The sequence below is a fragment of the Lissotriton helveticus genome, chromosome 8 (genome assembly GCF_964261635.1).
Source record: "Lissotriton helveticus chromosome 8, aLisHel1.1, whole genome shotgun sequence".
Classification (NCBI taxonomy): Eukaryota; Metazoa; Chordata; class Amphibia; order Caudata; family Salamandridae; genus Lissotriton; species Lissotriton helveticus.
The window spans coordinates 105,749,393-105,768,828 of NC_136069.1; the positions used below are offsets into that span (position 1 = coordinate 105,749,393).

Genomic DNA, 19,436 nt, shown 5'->3' on the forward strand with positions numbered 1-19,436 from the left:
CTGAAAGATGTAGTTCTACTGTACAATAACCCCCTGGCAAATGTAGGAGTGTAGTACCCCACAGGCAAAGGTTTTAAACCCACAATGCATTTTCAACTACTGTCACCTACAAAAATTGATGTGTTTGTGGTCCTCTAAGGGGAGGAGGGAATGGGGCAGCGGTGTCTTGGCATTGCCCATGCCTGAGATTCAACAGTAGAGTCTTGTCCAGTCTTAGATCGCAATGGTCAGTTACAAGTGCCCCTGAATGGGGACAATGACTCAACATGAATTGGGTTGCTTGAAAAGACCAGAGACCGTGATAGGTCAGACGTCTTCCGTCCTCGTGATGGACGCTACCATTTACACACCCTCCTCTATTAAGATGGCGGCAGTATGTTTTCTGTCAGTTTTAGTGATGACTTGCAGAGTGTTATGGGAAGAACTTGGCCCTTCCCCGGCGACAGAGCTTGCGACACATAGCCACAGGGTCTGAAGAACCCAATGCGATGCCACATCTGAAACATTAGGGTTAATTGATGCCCGGCTAAACCGGTCTACATGATCTGAGTGCTCCACCATGTTAAAGGACTTACCCAAGGTTGAGCAATATTCCTCTTTGTTAGTACCATTGAGAGGGTATTTCTTCAAAAGTAAAACAAGCTTTTGAGAATAGAAAGTCTGTTTAATGGATAAGTACTAGACATACATTAATTCTGTACTTTTCTCACCCACCTCGGTCAGCTGTCGAGTATCTGAAGAGTCAAGGGGCCACCATCATGGACATTTCTATCCCAGAGCTGGAAGAGGTGCAGGCCGCCCATGTCATTTGTATTCTTGGCGAGATGAGAGACTTCCTACAGCAGGACTTCAACGAACACTTTCAAGACCTGGTGAGTGAAACCCACGCTCTGGAATCTCTTCTTTCTGACCTGGGTACTGAAGCTGGGCAGCGTGGAGCTGTGGCTTCTTTATGGTAACTTTTAAATATTCTGACACATCTTAGATTATCCTTCCCTGTAATCAGACCCACCAGCTTTTCAAATTTTGCGATTCACAATTTTTTCACAAAATCAGCTACGGAGTATAATGATGTCATTTTTGACGGGTATGCTCAGACGTGAGTCCCGTGCTCTCCATGCCACTAGAATCAAGCTAGCCTGACTGATGAGGGCTGAAAGCCCGAAACCGGTCATATAATGCTTGTTTCCAGTCCAGGGAGGACCTGGCTTGGCAGTTCGGGCTGGACTGTTCCCAAGGGGCACAGGGTCAAGACTGATTTGCATATGGCTGGGTTCAAACTGGAATGGCATGGTGAGCAAAAAAACTAGGAATTTAGGCCCAGATCTCTGTACTAGGGTGAATGTATGACATTGTTCTACATTCTGTCCATCAACTGTTGTTTTTAGGTCGAGCAGACGTACTCTCAATGCGTGAGCATTGAGAGAGTCTGCTTCATTAGGTCGAGCAGACGTACTCTCAATGCGTGAGCATTGAGAGAGTCTGCTTCAGACCTAATGTTGCCCGTTATTGGGAGAGTGGACACCAATCTGACACGAGCGTTTCCTTCGCGGATTTCACCGCGGGAGCGCGCGTCTCACCCGCGCATGCGCAGAGTAACTCAGCATATTTTTTTATTTTTATTTATTTTTTTTTTTTTTTATTTCCCAGCCCCGAACCGAATCAGGTATCAGAGCGCTTCACATATAGGCAGCCCCCCCCCCACCCCTCTGCATGCGCACACACAGGCGAGCGCATGCACACGCAGGCACACGGCAGACACTCGCTCACACACACCCCCCTCCCCCACAGTCACACACACGCACTCCAGACACATACACACGCGCGTGACCCCCATTCCCACCACTTACCGGGCTCTTTCGGCGTGTTCAGTGTCTCATCGCTCCACTTCTTCCTCGGCGGCGGCGGCTGTGGCGGCGGGCGGGACTTCCTGCTGGATTGCAGGCCCCGCCCCCGTCTTAGGCAAAAGTGCCTGACTTCCGTTTTTTTTTTTTTTTTTTTTTTTTTACACATCATGGCTGCTACTCTATTAAAACAATGAAATTAGGGATAATAGGAACTTTCCTGTCATACAAATCCTACAAGGCTTATTTTTTCATATTGGTGGTTCGACTCAGAGAAAGTAAAATAATGAAGACTGAGAAAGATAGCAAAATAAATAAGCTGCGAAAGCCAGGTCAAGAGATATGAAGTGTAGGGTAGTACAAGAAAGAGTTATGAGGCGTAATCAAAACTGAGCAAACTTGGTATTCGCAACCCGGGCATTCAGCAGCGGGCCTCTAAAAAAAACAAATTAAGCACTGTGTGTGAAGGGCGTTTATGAACGCATGTACGACTTTGAACTTGAGTTGTCCGTATTGTGTCGTTACATTCTGCTGTCCTGTAGTGAAACCTGTAGAAAAATAATTTGATGGGGTTTTCGGAATTTATTTCTACTGCATCGTTTAACCATATTATCGAGGTGCAATTGCAGCTAAAGAATACTTCTTGCCCCAGTTATGATGTTGTGGGGTTTCTAGTCCGAGATCACCGATTGTTTCCCATAAAATGCACCACTTTCAGATGGCCGCTGCATTCGCCCAGTGCTGTCAGCTCACCCCGGGCTCCCTCAGTTCCTTTTCCGCGGCGGCGCGCGCATATCACAACAAATGGGGCGTGGGTACGGGGGCCGGCGCGCTCCGATGTCGCAGCGGGCCCAGCCAATCGGGGGTGGGCTGACCAGACGCCGCCAAGCTCAGTTTCTTGCAGTTGACTGCGGCTGCCAGAAGGAGAGTCTGGGAGGAAGCCGCAGAAGGACTGAGAGCTGGGGCTTCGCGCGCGGGAGAGGGGGCCCGGAGCGAGGCACACACCTACTTTTACTGACAGGGCACCGCGCCCCCGCTGCCTGGAGATAACAGGTGCTGTAACACCGGCCCACCATGGTGGACAGCAGCCTCCGCACTGCCGCCAGCTGAGTGCACTGCAGGGTGAGTGCTCCCTGCTGTTGACAAAAGGGGTTGTGTGTTTGCGCGTTACACTGGGGCAGATAGATATATCCGTTGCTGGGGTCCGGAGGATCCACAGGAAAGAAGATTGGTTCAGAATGTGTCATGGGTCGGAACTTATTGTGTACTTGTTTTATTTATCACTCCATAAGCTGCCATGTTTGCTCTAGCAGGTCACTGGAGGTGTGCATGCATGCGGCTGGTTTCTGACAGAGTGCGAGAGAGAGAGGAGGAGGCAGACGGGGGGCTCTAGCGAAGTTTTGCAAGCGTAGCTTTCAGCAGCAGTGGCGCATTGAGCTCGCTTCTGCCCTGGCTAGGGTGACCAGAATTTTAAAGCAAAAAAACGGGACATTAAAAAAAAATTAGAAGAAGGACTATAATGTTACGTTAAGCGAGCGCACAGAATGACAGCGCTCCTCAGCAGAGAATTACAAAACAGGCAGTAAGAACATATATAAGATGCTATTTTCAAACCCAGTAGCTTGCATGTGAATTAATTTGCTTTCTTGGACCAACGGCTAACTATCCCCGCTTTGTAAAACATAAAGAAAACCTCACCCCAGTTTTTAGTCGAGCCTCTCCAAAAACCGGGACATGAGCTAAACTTCTCGAAATCTGTCCGGACAGCTGGTGAAAAACAGCGACCATCCTGGCAAATCCGGTACGCCTGGTCAACCTACCCCTGGTAGCGACAAACTGTGGCAGCTGCAATCGTGATGCAGTTCTGCAACGTCACGACAGCAGAAACTTGTGGATAGAGGAGCATTACATCTTGGGACACAGGGAGAAGATGTCTTTCAAGCTAAGACAGGGTGAAAACGTGTCTGGGACCTGTAAGCACAAGCATTTACAATGCAATAGGTCTCGCACTTACGCAAGTTTGAGCTCTTAGCATGGTAAATGACAATGCTATTTATGTATGTTTTACAAACAAAAACATAAATAAAAGGCATTGTCATTTACAATGGCAATAGCTCAAACTTGCGTAATTGCGAGACCTATTGCATTGCAAATGCTTGTTGCATTTGTCACCCCGAGTGGGACGGGTATGCTCAGACGTGAGTCCCGTGCTCTCCATGCCACTGAAATCAAGCTATCCTGGCTGATGAGCGCTGAAAGCCTGAAACCGGTCCTAGGATGCTTGTTTCCAGTCCAGGGAGGATCTGGCTTGGCAGTTCGGGCTGCACTGTTCCCATGGGGCACAAGGTCAAGACTGATTTGCATATGGCTGGGTTCAAACTGGAATGGCATGGTGAGCAAAAAAACGATGGATTTAGGCCCAGATCTCTGTACTAGGGTGAATGTATGACATTGTTCTACATTCTGTCCATCAACTGTTGTTTTTGCGTTTTTGACATACTGGCGCCTGGCCACATAAAAAAAAAATCTTCTGCCATGGCAAAGAGAAAAGTGTGTCATACCTGCATTTTTTCTATCTTTGCTTCCTTGTAAATTAAATGGTGGCAGTGGTACACGCTGCACGTCCTAACGTGCCTCTCGGTGATGTAGTGTACTATGGATGCCGCCTAGTAACTGTGAGGCCACAGGCCGGTGATCTTCAGGGATCCATCAGTGTCCCCTCTCCGAAGGTCTCCTGAGAGACACGGGCAAGCACCATCATGTGATGATGTATGGTTGCCAAAGACCTGTTCTTCTGGGCAGTCCTCTGCCCAATAGTCTCTGAGGGCACCTATCTGTGCCTGAATGTGCTGTGCCAGGCATTGCACTCCAGTGCTGCTTATATTCTACTTCAGGAAAACCACTTCCTTCTCCCATACAAACCTAGAACTTTTGGATGTTCTCCTCAAAACTTTACTCCAGACTTTCCTAAAGTTATACACTCAGTGATTATTTGCTTTTGGTCCCCATGTGCTGGGTAATTAGTGCATTATATTAAAAAACACAATCTAAACATCTTGATTTGTCAAATGTAATGCGTTTATTACAAAATAATGCCAAAAGCATATTTGATGCCATAGATGTCCCCCACTGTAACTATTATGGTTACATGTATACACCTTTGTTATTGGTATGCCCCCGAACTCACATGTTCTTTTACTGCCCCATCAAGTTATGTTTCGTCTTGGCTTGACGAACTTCCTTATGAGCCCTGCGGTGCATTCAGCTACCGAACAGGGACTGCGCAGGCCGCAATGCAAACCAAACACACACAAACCATGCAATATCAATGCATGGCTGCCTTATACACTGATAAAGCACAACAAATGCTGTTAATATGAATGCTTGCTGGGCACACACGAAAATGAATGACAGTAATAGTGCAATCTTCTATCGCATGCTTATCAGATAGTGCGCAAAGAGCAGCAGGCAACCTATTCTCACAAACAGAGAAAAGGTTATAATAAAGTCATTCGCTGTGCAAAATTCAGTGTTTTGTTCACACAATACATTTTACAGTGATAGGCATTTTTGCAGCATTGATATGTTTCAAATACTTATAGCACACATTGTAAACTAAATTGTCTTCTTGTCCTGGTGTGCAGGCTGCTGACTGCAATGCTGCCTGTTTTTTTTTTAAAACATAGCAGTGTTTTAAACACAGGTTAAGATGGAGATGCCAAGCTTCCTAACAGATATGATCTGAAAAATGGGCAGAAAAGTGAATGTATCTTTTATAGGTCATAAAACTGCAAAATGTTAATGATCCCTTGCAAAATCATGAATTGGGACAGCTTTTTTTGGTCTGGGCTGAAAGCTTTCTGAATGAAGGGCTTGGATGTATGTTCCTAAACGCCTGCAGTGATTTACTACTGCAGGCCCCCTGCTTACTATTACCTTCATTGGTAAGGCCAGTAACCGCAATGGCCAATACCTGATGTCATTGTAGTTTACTCGGGGGAACCAAAGTCTCAAACCTAGAGAGATCCGATCCCGAACCTTAGAACCATACCACCTTTAAGGACTTTCCATAATCCAGACTTGCTTTGCTAAAAAAAAACCAGTGCAACAGACATGGCTTTAGCATATGTAAGGTAGTATTTTCAGGTAGTATTTTCATAAGGACTAGTTGAAAGATTGAACTTTTTTTACAGCATTACCTGAAAGGTTGAGTGGTAAAGGTAATTCCCTAACTCTCCACTTGACCTGTCAGGACAGCAATAAAAAAATGGTCTTTTCCTGTACTGTTGGATTTCCAGCGCCACTAATACGTGTAGCTTCTTCATTTAAGTAGGCATGGAATTTTATTCCTCGTATCCTAATGACTTCGAATATTTTTTTTTAATGTCTTGCCCCTACCATCAGCTGGCGCAATCTTACATTTCATTTGAAGCTGAGATAGGATTGTGGCATTCTATAGTATTGTGACGAAGTAAGAAAGGCAGGGTAGGTATGTCGAGGCACGACTGATCCCCGACGTACCACACCACGGCCACATCACCCCCCACCTGTGCGACCTGCACTGGCTCCCCATCAGCAAGAGGATATCCTTCAAGCTCCTCATTCACGCACACAAGGCATTCCACAAGACCGGCCCAGCCTACCTCAACAGACGGCTCTCCTTCTACATCCCCAACCGCCAGCTGCGCTCCGCCGACCTCTCACTCGCAACCATCCCGCGCATCCGAAGAACAACCACCAGCGGAAGATCCTTCTCCCACCTCGCCGCCAAGACATGGAACACCATCCCACTGAGCCTACGACAGACCCAAGACCTGCTGACCTTCAAGAGGATGCTCAAGACCTGGCTGTTCGATCAGTAGCGGCCCCCCACCTCTACCAGCGCCTTGATACCCTTGCGGGTATGTAGTGTGCTTAACAAATGGCTGATTGATTGATTGATTGATAGGGAGTGAGTATAAACAAATTGTTGATGGGAAAATCACTGCCACCAGTATAAAATTGTTAGGTTTATGCATACGCTCGTGTTAGGCTCTGACGGTGTTTAGAGTAGAACACTTGGAAGTACAAACACAAAAAGAGGAGGTAATTGACGAGTTGGTCGTCATCTGAAGACGTTTGCGAGGGTGGTAAGGCCTACTTAACATTCGGACTTTGGGTCAGAAGCCGCTGAGTAGTGTTGGTTCATCTGCATGTACCCCTTTTTACTTTTACGACTACGGCCCTGCTAAGAAGTGGTAGTTATCCAACTGTTGGCAGGTCAGTGTACAAGACGCTAGTCACTACAGGATGCCATGCTTGTTGGTCACCTTTCCTTTAGCAGTCATTGTATTTGCGGCATGCAGCTGTCGTGTTGTTTCTCTACCCTGTCGAGGTAATGTCTGAGAGCACGCTCATGATCCGGGAAGGGCTGAGGCTGTTATACTGACTCAGGTTGAAGAAATGAGGGCAGTTAGCCTTCAAGTCAGACACAACGCTTAGAAGAAACACATGCAAAGTCTAATACCATGTGTGAAACTGTGCCCAACTCGGCAATTGATTGTGTATTCTCTAGCTCAGCTTGTAGAGGGCTACTAAAGGCTATTAAAGCAACCTTCTGGGGCTGCTCGAGACGGCATCTTTGCATGTTCCTGTGGGTTTCACTAATTCCATGGAGTTCGCCCTGAAATTGAATAGAAGTTACTTTCAAACGTCTATGAAAGATTTCTGTAGTTTGAACTTGAAGGGGTGATCTTGATTGGACATCAGTGTTTTCCTGTGCAGGTGATGAAAGACATGTTTGATAGAATGATGCTGTAAATATGCTTTAGCAAGGTGCATAAGTGCCCCTGTCTGAAAATGGGGATCATGGCCCTGAGCATTACACAAATTGCAAAACTTTTTACTTGGAAAAATAGGATGTTGTTCTAGGTGACCTTCTGGCTCACTTGGAACTGCCAATCTTGGAGCAAGTAAGTGTTAGTGGCTATGCATCAAAAGGTACTTCAGCCAGGCCGAACATGAGGTAAAGAGGTTTACAGGTTTTATTGATCAGATGCGCACAGCAGCACTCTGGTCCAGATGATAGCCATGACGCCCATGAAGCACAGATTAAGTTACAATAGCATATATGCTCCATGGAAGGTGTGGACAACTGCGGCAAAATCTTGGACACAGTTGGAAAACCCAACTAGAAGAATAATACCAAAGCATACTGTTAATACGCAGTGACTTTATTGCTAAAATGGATGACAGGGCGGGGTATAACCTGGAGTACTAAGAGGCACATATGTCAACAGGCACACCAAGTCATAATACCCTTGCCTAAAATTATACCAAAAAGAGGTCATTGGGCATTATTTATCTATAACAAATGTCTGCTGTAGACGCATGACACTCCGAAGTCTCATGGGATAAATAATCCGACCTTCGCATCCAGAACAAGCTAACCCTGAATTGATAGTGTTCTAATGCTGATGAATTGACAAGATTACGTCAGCCACAGACTAAAAAAGAGGATGAAAAGTGAACAAAATCTAATTATAACAGCTAGGAAACAGTAGCAAGCACAACAAAGAAGTTCTACGAGCCCTCCGTCCATCATCCCCTTTTGTTTTGTTTTGTTTGCCCTAAGTTGGCAGGGTATGCCCAGATGTGGGTCCCTTGCTTACTTTGCCACTGGATTCAAGCTAGCCTGCCTGATGACGGCTGACTAGCCAGAAAACTGTCCCAGGATGCTTGTTTCCGGTCCAGGGAAGACATGGCTTGGCAGTTCGGGCTGGACTATTCCCATGAGGCACATGGTCAGACTGAGTTGCATATGGCCATGTCTGAACTGGGGTGCCGTAGTGAGGTAAAGAATAATAATGGATTAAACCCAGATCAGTTGACTGGGGGTGAGTGCTTGCAATGTTCAACACTCCGTCCATCATCCCCTTTGGGTTTGCTTTGTTCGCCCTAAGTTGGCAGGGTATGACCAGACGTGGGTCCCTTGCTCACTTTGCCACTGGGTTCAAGCTATCCTGGCGGATGACAGATGAGTAGCCAGAAACCGGTCCCAGGATGCTTGTTTCCGGTCCAGGGAAGACATGGCTTGGCAGTTCGGGCTGGACTGTTCCCATGAGGCACAGGGTCAGGCTGATTTGCAAGGGCCATGTCTGAACTGGGGTAGCGCAGTGAGCTAAAGAATGATGATGGATTAAGCCCAGATCAGTTGACTGGGGGTGAGTGCTTGCAATGTTCAACATTCCGTCCATCATCCCTTTGTTTTTGCTTTGTTCTACGCAGCCTGGCCAAGAAAACCAAGATAAACTCAAATTTTTCCCAATTAAAAGAGCCAACTTAACTCCAGGATAAAGATTTTTTTTTGACGAAGTGCAGGGACGTCAGATCATCACTGCAGAGTGCTGTCAGCTTGGCGCCAATAAAAAATAAATATGTACCATTTAGGATAGACTTCAAAGATTCTCCTTGCAAGAAAAATTAAGCAGGCCTTCAAACGTTCAGTAAGAGAGAATCACCATGTCCTTTCACTAGATAGCATCAAAATTAAGACACATTTCCTGATAACGTGGGTCACTCAGAATTCTTCAGTATTTTCTGGAGAAGTTGAAGAGAAGCACTAATATTACACGAACGGTTATGTGTTAGGGCAGTACAGAAATGCAGTAATTCTAGTGATAGAGCGAAGGCTAACCTGATCAACATACTCACCTCGGCCCATATATCTATGTGTATATTAAACAGGTAAAACTTACACACTCTATTCAATTGGGGTTTTTACCATTTGGATTTTACACCATTTATTTTACCAATCCAAGTCACCGATACCTATGTCCTAAAGGATCAAGGGAGTTAGAGAGAAAATAGGTAGCAATAATAACATTTAATATTTTTTATGAATAACCACAAACTCAGGAAAAAGTTTTAAATCTTTATCTAAGTATTTTAGGAAAATTATGACATGAAATTCAGATTAATTTCTTATTCTTTAGAATAATGCAGATGTATGAAAAATAAAACATTGCAAATGCATTTGGAGAAAAATATCATTAAGCATTTAGACAGAGGGTGGGTAAGAGAAAAGGAAAACAGAACAATGACAAACCCACACTTTATAGTTACCTATTTCAGTGTGATGACCAGTCCTGGTCAAGGGCTGAATCAAAGAGTAAGATAATCCCAAGTACAGGTGCTAGCAGGTTAGAACAGGTGCAAGCCAGAAATCAGAACTAGGACAGGATACGGACCAAATTGGATCAGGACAGGACCACCACAGGCTAAGACTCGCACCACAGTTAAAGTTCAAATGCCAGCATTGAAAACCCTCTCTGCAGCGAACAGTGGAACCCCGATTGGGTCATCGATCTCCTTCCCAATAACCCCGATTGGATTATCGAATCTTCTGACAGAGTGCTCCGCCAGTAACTCTGCTCTCGATCACCTGTTGAGTGCGTTGGGTCAGTGACCGGTCAGCTATTCGGACAAGTCGGACAATCTAACTAACTAAGCCTACCCTAGTTATACAATTTTTCCGGACAGTGTACCACCCCCAAATGTTGCAAATGTGTAAATCCCACAATTTTATTGGACAAGAACGAGGAGTAGCCATCACACCATATTTTTCTAGAGGCAACTTGTCAATCATTTATTCATGACATCCCCTCCCATAACTTTATCAACCCATGTTCTTTTTATGCCTCCCGGTAATGAAATGTATCAAATGTTTTATTTTAATAAACAATTTTATCAATTCAGCTTCCTCTGTCAAGGCAAGAAGTTCATTCTTCTCCGCTTTCCATGTCCGTCTTGGCCATGATTCAAGGCTACAGCTTCTGTAACTTCAGGACTTGTCGCGCAGTCGCAGTTTCTCCAAAGATGGAGTTCAGCAAAGCATTTAGGCCCATTCAGTTTATCACGTAAGAATAGAAAAGAACAGTTTTAGAGACACAGAATAAATGAATACACTGTATACCACTTCTTTCTACTCTACTCCCATTATTTATGTTATGCTATTGCGTTAGAGTTTATGCGAAACAGACAGCTTAGCAAGGCAGCGGTGCAAGCTTCTTGCATGTTAGAACACATAACGGCCATCTTGGTTCTATTGTGCAGAAGCAGAAGTTTTCCCTCCAAGCATATCCCATGGGTATGACAGACGCATGCGCAGTAGAAAATCCCGCGTAGCAGCAGCCATTTTAGTGCAAGCGGATTATTGTTAGTAAAAGCACATTGACAAGCTTCCCCTAGATACCTAATATGTTGTGTAATGCAATATTAATAAGACAAAAACATGTTAATTAGTACATTAATGTTATTACGAGAGGGTTGAGTACAAGCAAGTCACTTTTACGTGTAAAACCTTGCTCCATTACTAGTACGAAAAAGGAGCAAAGTTATGAAAAGTTAACAGTGCTGCGACTTGACTAAGAAAGAGGATTAGAATAGAATTCCAGGATTATAAGCCACTGTTAGTAAGTACAGGATTCTAACAGAAAAATGGAACTGAGGAGGCCGCAGGGTTCAGATGGACTTCGTGGATCTAGTAGGCAGAAAAAACAACATTTAGTCAATTTGACAGCCAGACATTCTGATGCATCTGAGTGAAGAAAGAGGATGAAAAACTTTTCCTTATCAACATTTCGTCCTTTTGGAAAATTATCAGCAAGAATTACATGTTCACACCATTAAAGAGTTTGGCGAGACTCTTAAAAATATGCTGACAAGAGAGCGAAAATCACTGAAGAGAGAAAAAGACTGTGTGAGTAAGGTGTAGAGCGAAAGTTGAGAAACCAGTGCCGGTGTTAAATCACAGGCAGAGAGACCAGTAAGGTGTTTTGTGAGGATAGGTGAGTAAATTAGCAGGCTGGTGAGATGGTAGATTTTAGCTGCACCGTGGCACCAAGCACGATTACAAAAATGGAGCTGGTAACGAAAGGGGTTTTGGGTTTGTACAGTACAGACATGGGGAAGTCTGTTGTTTGAGATGACAAGGATACCACATTAGGGATAACAAACACTTCAAACATAATATTTAAACCCCTCACCATATTTCTTTTTGAGAAGGTAATTTTAATAATCAAGAAACACATGATGTTGATATTTTTATTATTTCATGACTACCTAATATGTGAATGACATCTTACCAGCAGTCTCAAATAATGCATATTGTACCCCATCCTGACAAACTGTTGAAAACCTCTCAAATGTGTGCTGCAGTGCATAATTTTTCTCCCAAATCTATACGTTTCTCTAGAAATGTACAGTGGTACAGCAGTGCTCACAAATATATTGTACCATACTGTTGTGTAGTTCCTATAAAAAGTATACAGTATCTGCACGTTTAGACAACATACACTGTAGGACTGGTGTCAGACTTTAACTCTGAACACCCCCACCTTGTATGTTGGTCATTTGTACCAACTAGCTCACAGTGCCACTAGAATCTCCTCTTACCCAAGGAGAGAATAGTTCCTGGCAACCATCGAACATGACATCCCGTATCCCACAGGACCGTGGAAACAACATACTACCTTTCGCTCAGTCACTCGTGCTTGTTTAGTCTGTCTCAGAGAGATACACCGAATAAACAGGCTGGACGTTTTCAATAAGAGTTTTTTGAACAGTTGTTATTCTGGCGTAGAATAAATGAGCTGCAACAAGCGTCAGGCAGTATAAGACATAGATGATTAGCAGTACTATAAAGGTAAACGGATGGTATAGCTCTACCATCTTACAATAATCATGAATACATATGAGTTTATAAAACACATGATAAAAAAGATGCGTACTCCTACAGTGCTTCCCTAATTAGATGTACCTATGATGTAGGTAGGTGTTAAGCCAAGAATCCCTCTAGGATTTCATCAAGCCCATTACCTGAAGTGAGAGAATGTGGGACCCCGTCCTTGTCTCGAGTTAAACACCCCGCGAGGGATGTTAGACCACTGCGAGCTGGAGTGTCTGCATGCAGGAACCTCAGCGTCTCTGGTCAGTGTGTCGGCCAGGAAGTCTGTCTTCTCTATCTTAGCAAGATGTGGTGTATATATACCCATAGGTTATACCCAAGCTGCTTTGTATCGCCCACAAAGCAATACATGGAATGGGACCGCTCTTCATCAGGAATAAAATCACCAAACACATTCAAACAAGGAACCACGCTCTAAAGGGGCATCTCACTTCAAAATCGCAAGATACAAGAAAAAAAAACCCATGGGTGGCACATCCCTCTCTGTTCAAGCAGCCAAACTATGGAACTCTTTACCCCCAACATAAGATCCACCGACAACCACCTTATCTTCAGAAAACTACTCAAATTGTCTCTTCCCCACAAAAAAAAAATATATATATATATATATATATCATCTTTGGTCTACATGTACTTGCTTCCATTGTGCATCTATGTACCTCCATGTACTTGGATCTGTGTGTCTGTTTCTTTTCTCCTGAAAAACCATATCCAATGCACTACCCTATTTCTCATCCTGTACCTCTATCAATATCTTTAATCTACATATACTTACTTCCTTTATGCATCTATATACTTTCAATGTACTTATGGATCTATATATTTATCACTTTCTTCTAATTTAGCATTTCCAATGCACTACCCTATTTCTCAGCCTATCCTTCTCTCAATATATCTTCTAGCCGAACTTTCTGACTCATCTCAAACTCTTTCCAATGTACTACCCAATCTCCCACCCTATACATCTATCAATATATCCTCTACATGCTCTATCTCATTTATCCCAAACCCCATACCACTACTATGATCCCAAAATAACCCTTTCTGACTCTCTCCTACTCTACCACTCCTTGCATCATCTGACACCTCTTTTACTATACCGATCCCCCAAAACAAACCTTTCTTAACTCTTCCCTCTGACTCTTCCCCTCCAAAAACCCTTTTTACTCATCCAAAAGCCTCCTCCTACTGCTATGACCCAAAAATAAATAAACCAAACCCTTCACTCTTCTATCCCTCCACTATCCTTTTCAATCAAAATAACAGACTGTTCACTTCTCAAATTCCAGATTCCACTATACTAATTCACCACTAATCCTTTATGGGTTCCAGAGTAGCGTGCTACTCGCCAATAAAGCGTTTCAACAATGCAAACCTTGTTCCATTTTCTACCCCTCCGCAACACTTCTCAATCCAAATAACTGATTAACATATCCTCCACTCAAATTAATTTCATGTTTCACCATACTAATTCAACACTAATCCTTATGGGTTGCAGAGTAGCGTGCTACTCGCCAAAAAAGCGCTTCAAAATCCCATCAGGGTTAGCAAGCGCTATATAAATATAAACCTCTTTCCGTCTTCTATCCCGCCACCTACCCTTTCTATCCGAATAACTGAATAACGTATCCACCACTCAAATTACTTCATATTTCACTATACTAATTTTCAACATTAATCCTTTATGGGTTCCGGAGTTGCGTGCTACTCGTCAGAAAAGCGCTTCAACACCCATCAGGGCTAACAGGTGCTATATGAATGCAAACATTTCATCCCCTTTCTATCCCTCTGCTGTCCTTCTCACTGCAAATAACTGACTAATAACCACCACTCAAATTACTTTAATATTTCACCATTTTAATTCACCAGTAATCCTTTATGGGTTTCCGGAGTAGCGTGCTTCAACACCCCATTAGGGGAACAAGCGCTAAATAATACAACATTTTTTTCCTCTTCTATCCTTCTGCCATTTTTCCGAATCCAAATAACTGACTAACCTATCCAACACTTAAAATTTACTTGCATGATTCACCATATTAATTCAACACTAATCCACTATGGGTCACGGAGTACCGTGCTACTTGCCGAAAAAGCGTTTAGACGCCTCGTCAAGGGTAGTAAGTGCTATACAAATGCAATTAAAATACAATACGTCTCCCCAGGGGTCCTACCTCGCTATATTACTGTGTCAGCATAAGGATGACATCGGGCATGAACTTTATACATAGATATTATACAGGAGATGTTATCCCTGCTGTGCTCTCAAGAATCCTCATGAATAATGTATGGGATTTCGAACTAGGGAAAACCCGCGTTCTTGAATGCAGTGTCATATCTAGGTAAAAGGTCAGTTCCTGTAAACCGTGACAAGTGTATTGTAGGAAAGAATATAGGTGAAAGGCAATGAAGTTACTAAGACCTATATTATGGTACCTATATGGAATATAACAATACATGAAATGTAAGTAAATAACCTAGACACATCACCTCAACTGAAACACCGCACTGGTTGCACATTTTTATAGATTTGTTTGGCAACCTGAGGGTTATGCTGTTATGTGGTTATTTAAAAACCAATAAATAAACAGCTGTGGAGTGTTGTAAAGTGAAATGGTAAAAAAAGACAAACACTGAACAAGTGGTATATTTCTTGGGTGATCCTCAAGTCTTACCTGGTTAGGCGAGCCATGGGGCTGTAGATTGTGGAGTGACTTTCTTGCTCCACAGGTGCTGCCAGTTGGAGTCTATAAATAAGAGAGAGTCGCTGCCAGCAACTCACCAGGCACGTGTGTCCGACATATATATTGTTAGCCTTACGGAATAAAAAACAAATCTTTTGTATACTTGTCCGGAGGTGAACTGGAATATATACAGATACTTGGTATTACATAACAGATGTTGTCAAATCTGAAACATCATGACAAAATATATTCTCTTTCCATTCTCTGTGCCATTAGGCTGGGTAAAACCCGCAAATAAGATAGGGGTTTTGAAAGTCTGCTCAACCATACAAATTTCAGTAAGTGGATTGTTTGGCCATTAAGAAACTATGGTCCCACCTCATTGCGACAGTGTTCATTTTGTGTACAATGTTCATGTAAAAAATAATCTGTGTGTCTAGAGAAGAGGTGTGGGCAGCAGCCAGGGCGGCTGACTCCGGAACCCTTGGGGCTCATAGTTCGATCCCCAGCGCCGGGTCAGGTCAGCCCAGCACCATGTGACTCTGGGCAATAGCTTGCTTAATCTTCCTGACGGCCCCTAGCGCCTTGACACCCTTGGGTAATTGTTTGCGCTTTACAAATACTGGACATTTACATTAGAATGGCTCATATAATATATTGTATGGACAGCTGGGAATTGTATAGGGGCTGTAATTAGTAACACTAGAAACACATGTTCGAAGCATATGAGCTGCAGATCTCACACTGAGCATTAGATCGCCACCTGGTGTTGGGCTCAGATGATTGCATGTTGTTGTCGTCTTGGAAGAAGTCTTTGTAGTCACGAGATAGGTGACTCCTCCCTTGGATGATAGTGCGCATAGGCATCGACTCCATCCTTAGATTGTTTTTTTCTGCCACTGGGTTCAGATGCAACTTTTCCGCTCCTGTTCGAAACTTCTTCTAAGTAGTTCGACGCGCCAAAAACTTACTTAAAACTCTTCTAAACAACTTTCGACATCAAGAAACATTGACTAGATCTCATCAGCTTGATTCCGGACGTCGACGCAGGCCGTTGTGCCTATCCACGCTGTGAGGCCTACAGCTCATGGAAAGGACGCCGTTCAAGAAATGCCCCCAGTGTGGAGCAAAGTTCCCGCACAGTGACCATCACAAGGTCTGTAACCTGTGCTTATCACCAGAACACGACGAGTCCAGCTGTCCAGCCTGCGCATCCTTTCGATCCAGGAAGACTATTCGAGATCGAAGGGCCCGTCGACAAATCATGCAGAGATCAGCTCCGGAACCAAAGGACATCTTCGACGAGGGTCCAGATCTCCCCGAGGAAGATTCCCAAGATCTCGAAATCGTATATGGGGCAGACGACTCCGATGACTCCATACTTTCAGGTCAACGCGTGAGTACTACTGCCCCTGCCCCAACCCCAACACCCAAATCGAAGGCAAAGGTCAACACTCCGCCCCCGGGGCCCAGTCCCGACCGAAAAACGACTTCAGAAGCCCCGCCTTTGATCTGGGCTCCGAAGAAAACACAACAGCCTTCGGGTAGCTGGGGACCGAGTAAACCGCATGTGCCGATACCACCAGCTCCATCGGCACCGAAAGAAGTCCCGGTTCCGAAAACAACTCCGAAACCATCGACTCCGAAAGACAAACCGGCTCCGAATGTAAAAAAGACTGCTTCCGATGCTTTCAAGCTGACAAAACCAGCTTCAAAGCCAAAATCTTCGGAGCCAAGACCTACGCCAAAGGACTCTGCCTCGACTCCTAAGGCTAAGGACACAGAAAGGACACAACCACGCTCGGAACCGAAAAAATCGGCACCGAAAGCGGTTCCTGAAGAAGAGGAGCTTTTTCACCCTGATCCTCGACAGAAAAAGATCTATATTGACCCAGACACAGGATGTGTTTCTACTGGGCCCCACAGAAAGAGGAAATTAGATACAGCACTTCCACTTCCAGTGCCTGTAAAGAAGAAGGACTAGGCCACATCACCTATGCGCCCTTCTTCTCCTATACCTCACTCTATTTCTCCTCTTCCTTCACCTCCTAAAATTCTCCTCCTCATTTCTCACCACATCATACACCTCATAATAATGATGATGATGATATTATGTGGGAAGGGAACGACCCAAATGACCCTTTTAACTACCCAACAGATCCACATGACTGGGAGTACCCAATCCCACCAGATGTTCAACAGGATGTACCAGATATTCCTGATCCATATGCATACCCATCCAAACCTTCTCCTCCAGAAGATAATATTGGGTTTGGACACTTACTCAATAGAGCTGCCATCCATCATGGGTCATAATGTACTCAGATGAGGCAGAAGAAGATTTTCTACTTGACACTTTTGAGCAATCCCAAAAGTCGGTGCAAATTTTACCTATGATCAAAGGAGTCATTGAGCATGCACCAGAAGTGTTTAAAGAACCTGTACGGGCTAGAATCATAAACCCCAGAATAGAAAAGAAATATAGGCCTGCTCCTGGGGATCCCACATACATTAAAAGACTGCTACCTTTAGAATCACTAGTCGTTTCCAACGCTAGAAAAAGAGCAAACTCACAAACATCAGGTGAAGCAGCACCTCTTGATAAAGAGTCAAAAATGATAGACGCTTCAGGTAAGAGAATAGGTGCCCAAGCAAGTAACACATGGCGCATAGCTAATAGACAAGCCCTCCTCGCAAGATACGACAGGGCTCATTATGATCAGCTAGAAACACTCCTACAGCATCTACCCGACCAATATAAAGCACAGGCTAATGACCTTATCCAAGAAGGTAAGCTAATTTCTAATGCTTCCATCAAGTGCGCACTTGATGCAGCAGATACTGTGTCTAGAGCAATAAATACTAGTGTCCTCCTTAGACGACATGCATGGCTACGCATCTCAGGATTTGAGCAAGAGGTGGAAACTACCATATTAAATCAGCCATTTAACCAACAGAAGCTTTTTGGCCCAGCTGTAGACACCCACTTGAAAAGATGAACAAGCATTTGCAATGCAATAGGTCTCGCATTAGGAAATTTTGAGCTATTGGTATTGTAAATGGCAAGTTTTTTTATTTCTGTGTTGGTTTTGAAAATAGCTAAATTAATAGCTTGGTCATTTACAATTCCAATAGTTTTAACTTTGGCAAATGTGACACCCATAGCATTTGTAATGCAATATGTGTTGTATTTACGTGACTTAGATTTATTGCTTTACAAACAACAATGGCTTTTAATTTTTTTAAATAATTAATACTTAAAAGTTATTGTAATTTATAATAGAAATAGCTTAAACTTTTGTAAATAACGTTTGTGAAGATTGTGTTCAGTGTATTTTATTGTGACGAAAATCCAAGAACAGAAGTGAAATTTTAACATCTTTCTGTGACATTTGTAATAAAGCTTAAAACATTGAGAGAACATATTTGAACCAGTTGTTGTTGAATGGTTGAACAGATTGATGCTGTGATAGTGCAAAGTGATGTTGTGGTGGCAACGAGTGAGGCTGTGGCGTTCAGTGATGCTGTGGTAGCGCATAGTGATGTTGTGGGCCCCTGAGTGATGCTGTGGTGGTGCGGAGTGATGCTGTGGTGGTGCGGAGTGATGCTGTGGTGGTGCGGAGTGATGCTGTGGTGGTGCGGAGTGACGCTGTGGTGGTGCGGAGTGACGCTGTGGTGGTGCGGAGTGACGCTGTGGTGGTGCGGAGTGACGCTGTGGTGGTGCGGAGTGACGCTGTGGTGGTGCGGAGTGACGCTGTGGTGGTGCGGAGTGACGCTGTGGTGGTGCGGAGTGACGCTGTGGTGGTGCGGAGTGACGCTGTGGTGGTGCGGAGTGACGCTGTGGTGGTGCGGAGTGACACTGTGGTGGTGCGGAGTGACGCTGTGGTGGTGCGGAGTGACGCTGTGGTGGTGCTGAGTGACGCTGTGGTGGTGCGGAGTGACGCTGTGGTGGTGCGGAGTGACGCTGTGGTGGTGCTGAGTGACGCTGTGGTGGTGCTGAGTGACGCTGTGGTGGTGCTGAGTGACAATGTTTGTACGGAGCAACAATTATAAGGTAGTGAGAGAGACAAGAAAAATACTAGCTATTTACAGTGAAAGGTACAGACCTAGTAGATTAATAAGCAGAGTAAGCAGGAGGTACTACAGCACATGTCTGTGAGCGATGAGCAGCGGCGTACACCAAGA

General features: G+C 44.3%; 1 protein-coding gene across 1 annotated transcript in view; it reads left to right on the top strand.

The window, feature by feature from the left end:
* Nucleotides 1-19,436, top strand: part of LOC144772413 (uncharacterized) — a 277,094-nt gene that overhangs the window by 226,673 nt on the left and 30,985 nt on the right. Inside the window, exon 15 of the mRNA XM_078656706.1 lies at nucleotides 724-872. Within this exon, the coding sequence (XP_078512832.1) occupies nucleotides 724-872 (149 nt within the window). The remainder of the gene's footprint in view (nucleotides 1-723; nucleotides 873-19,436) is intronic.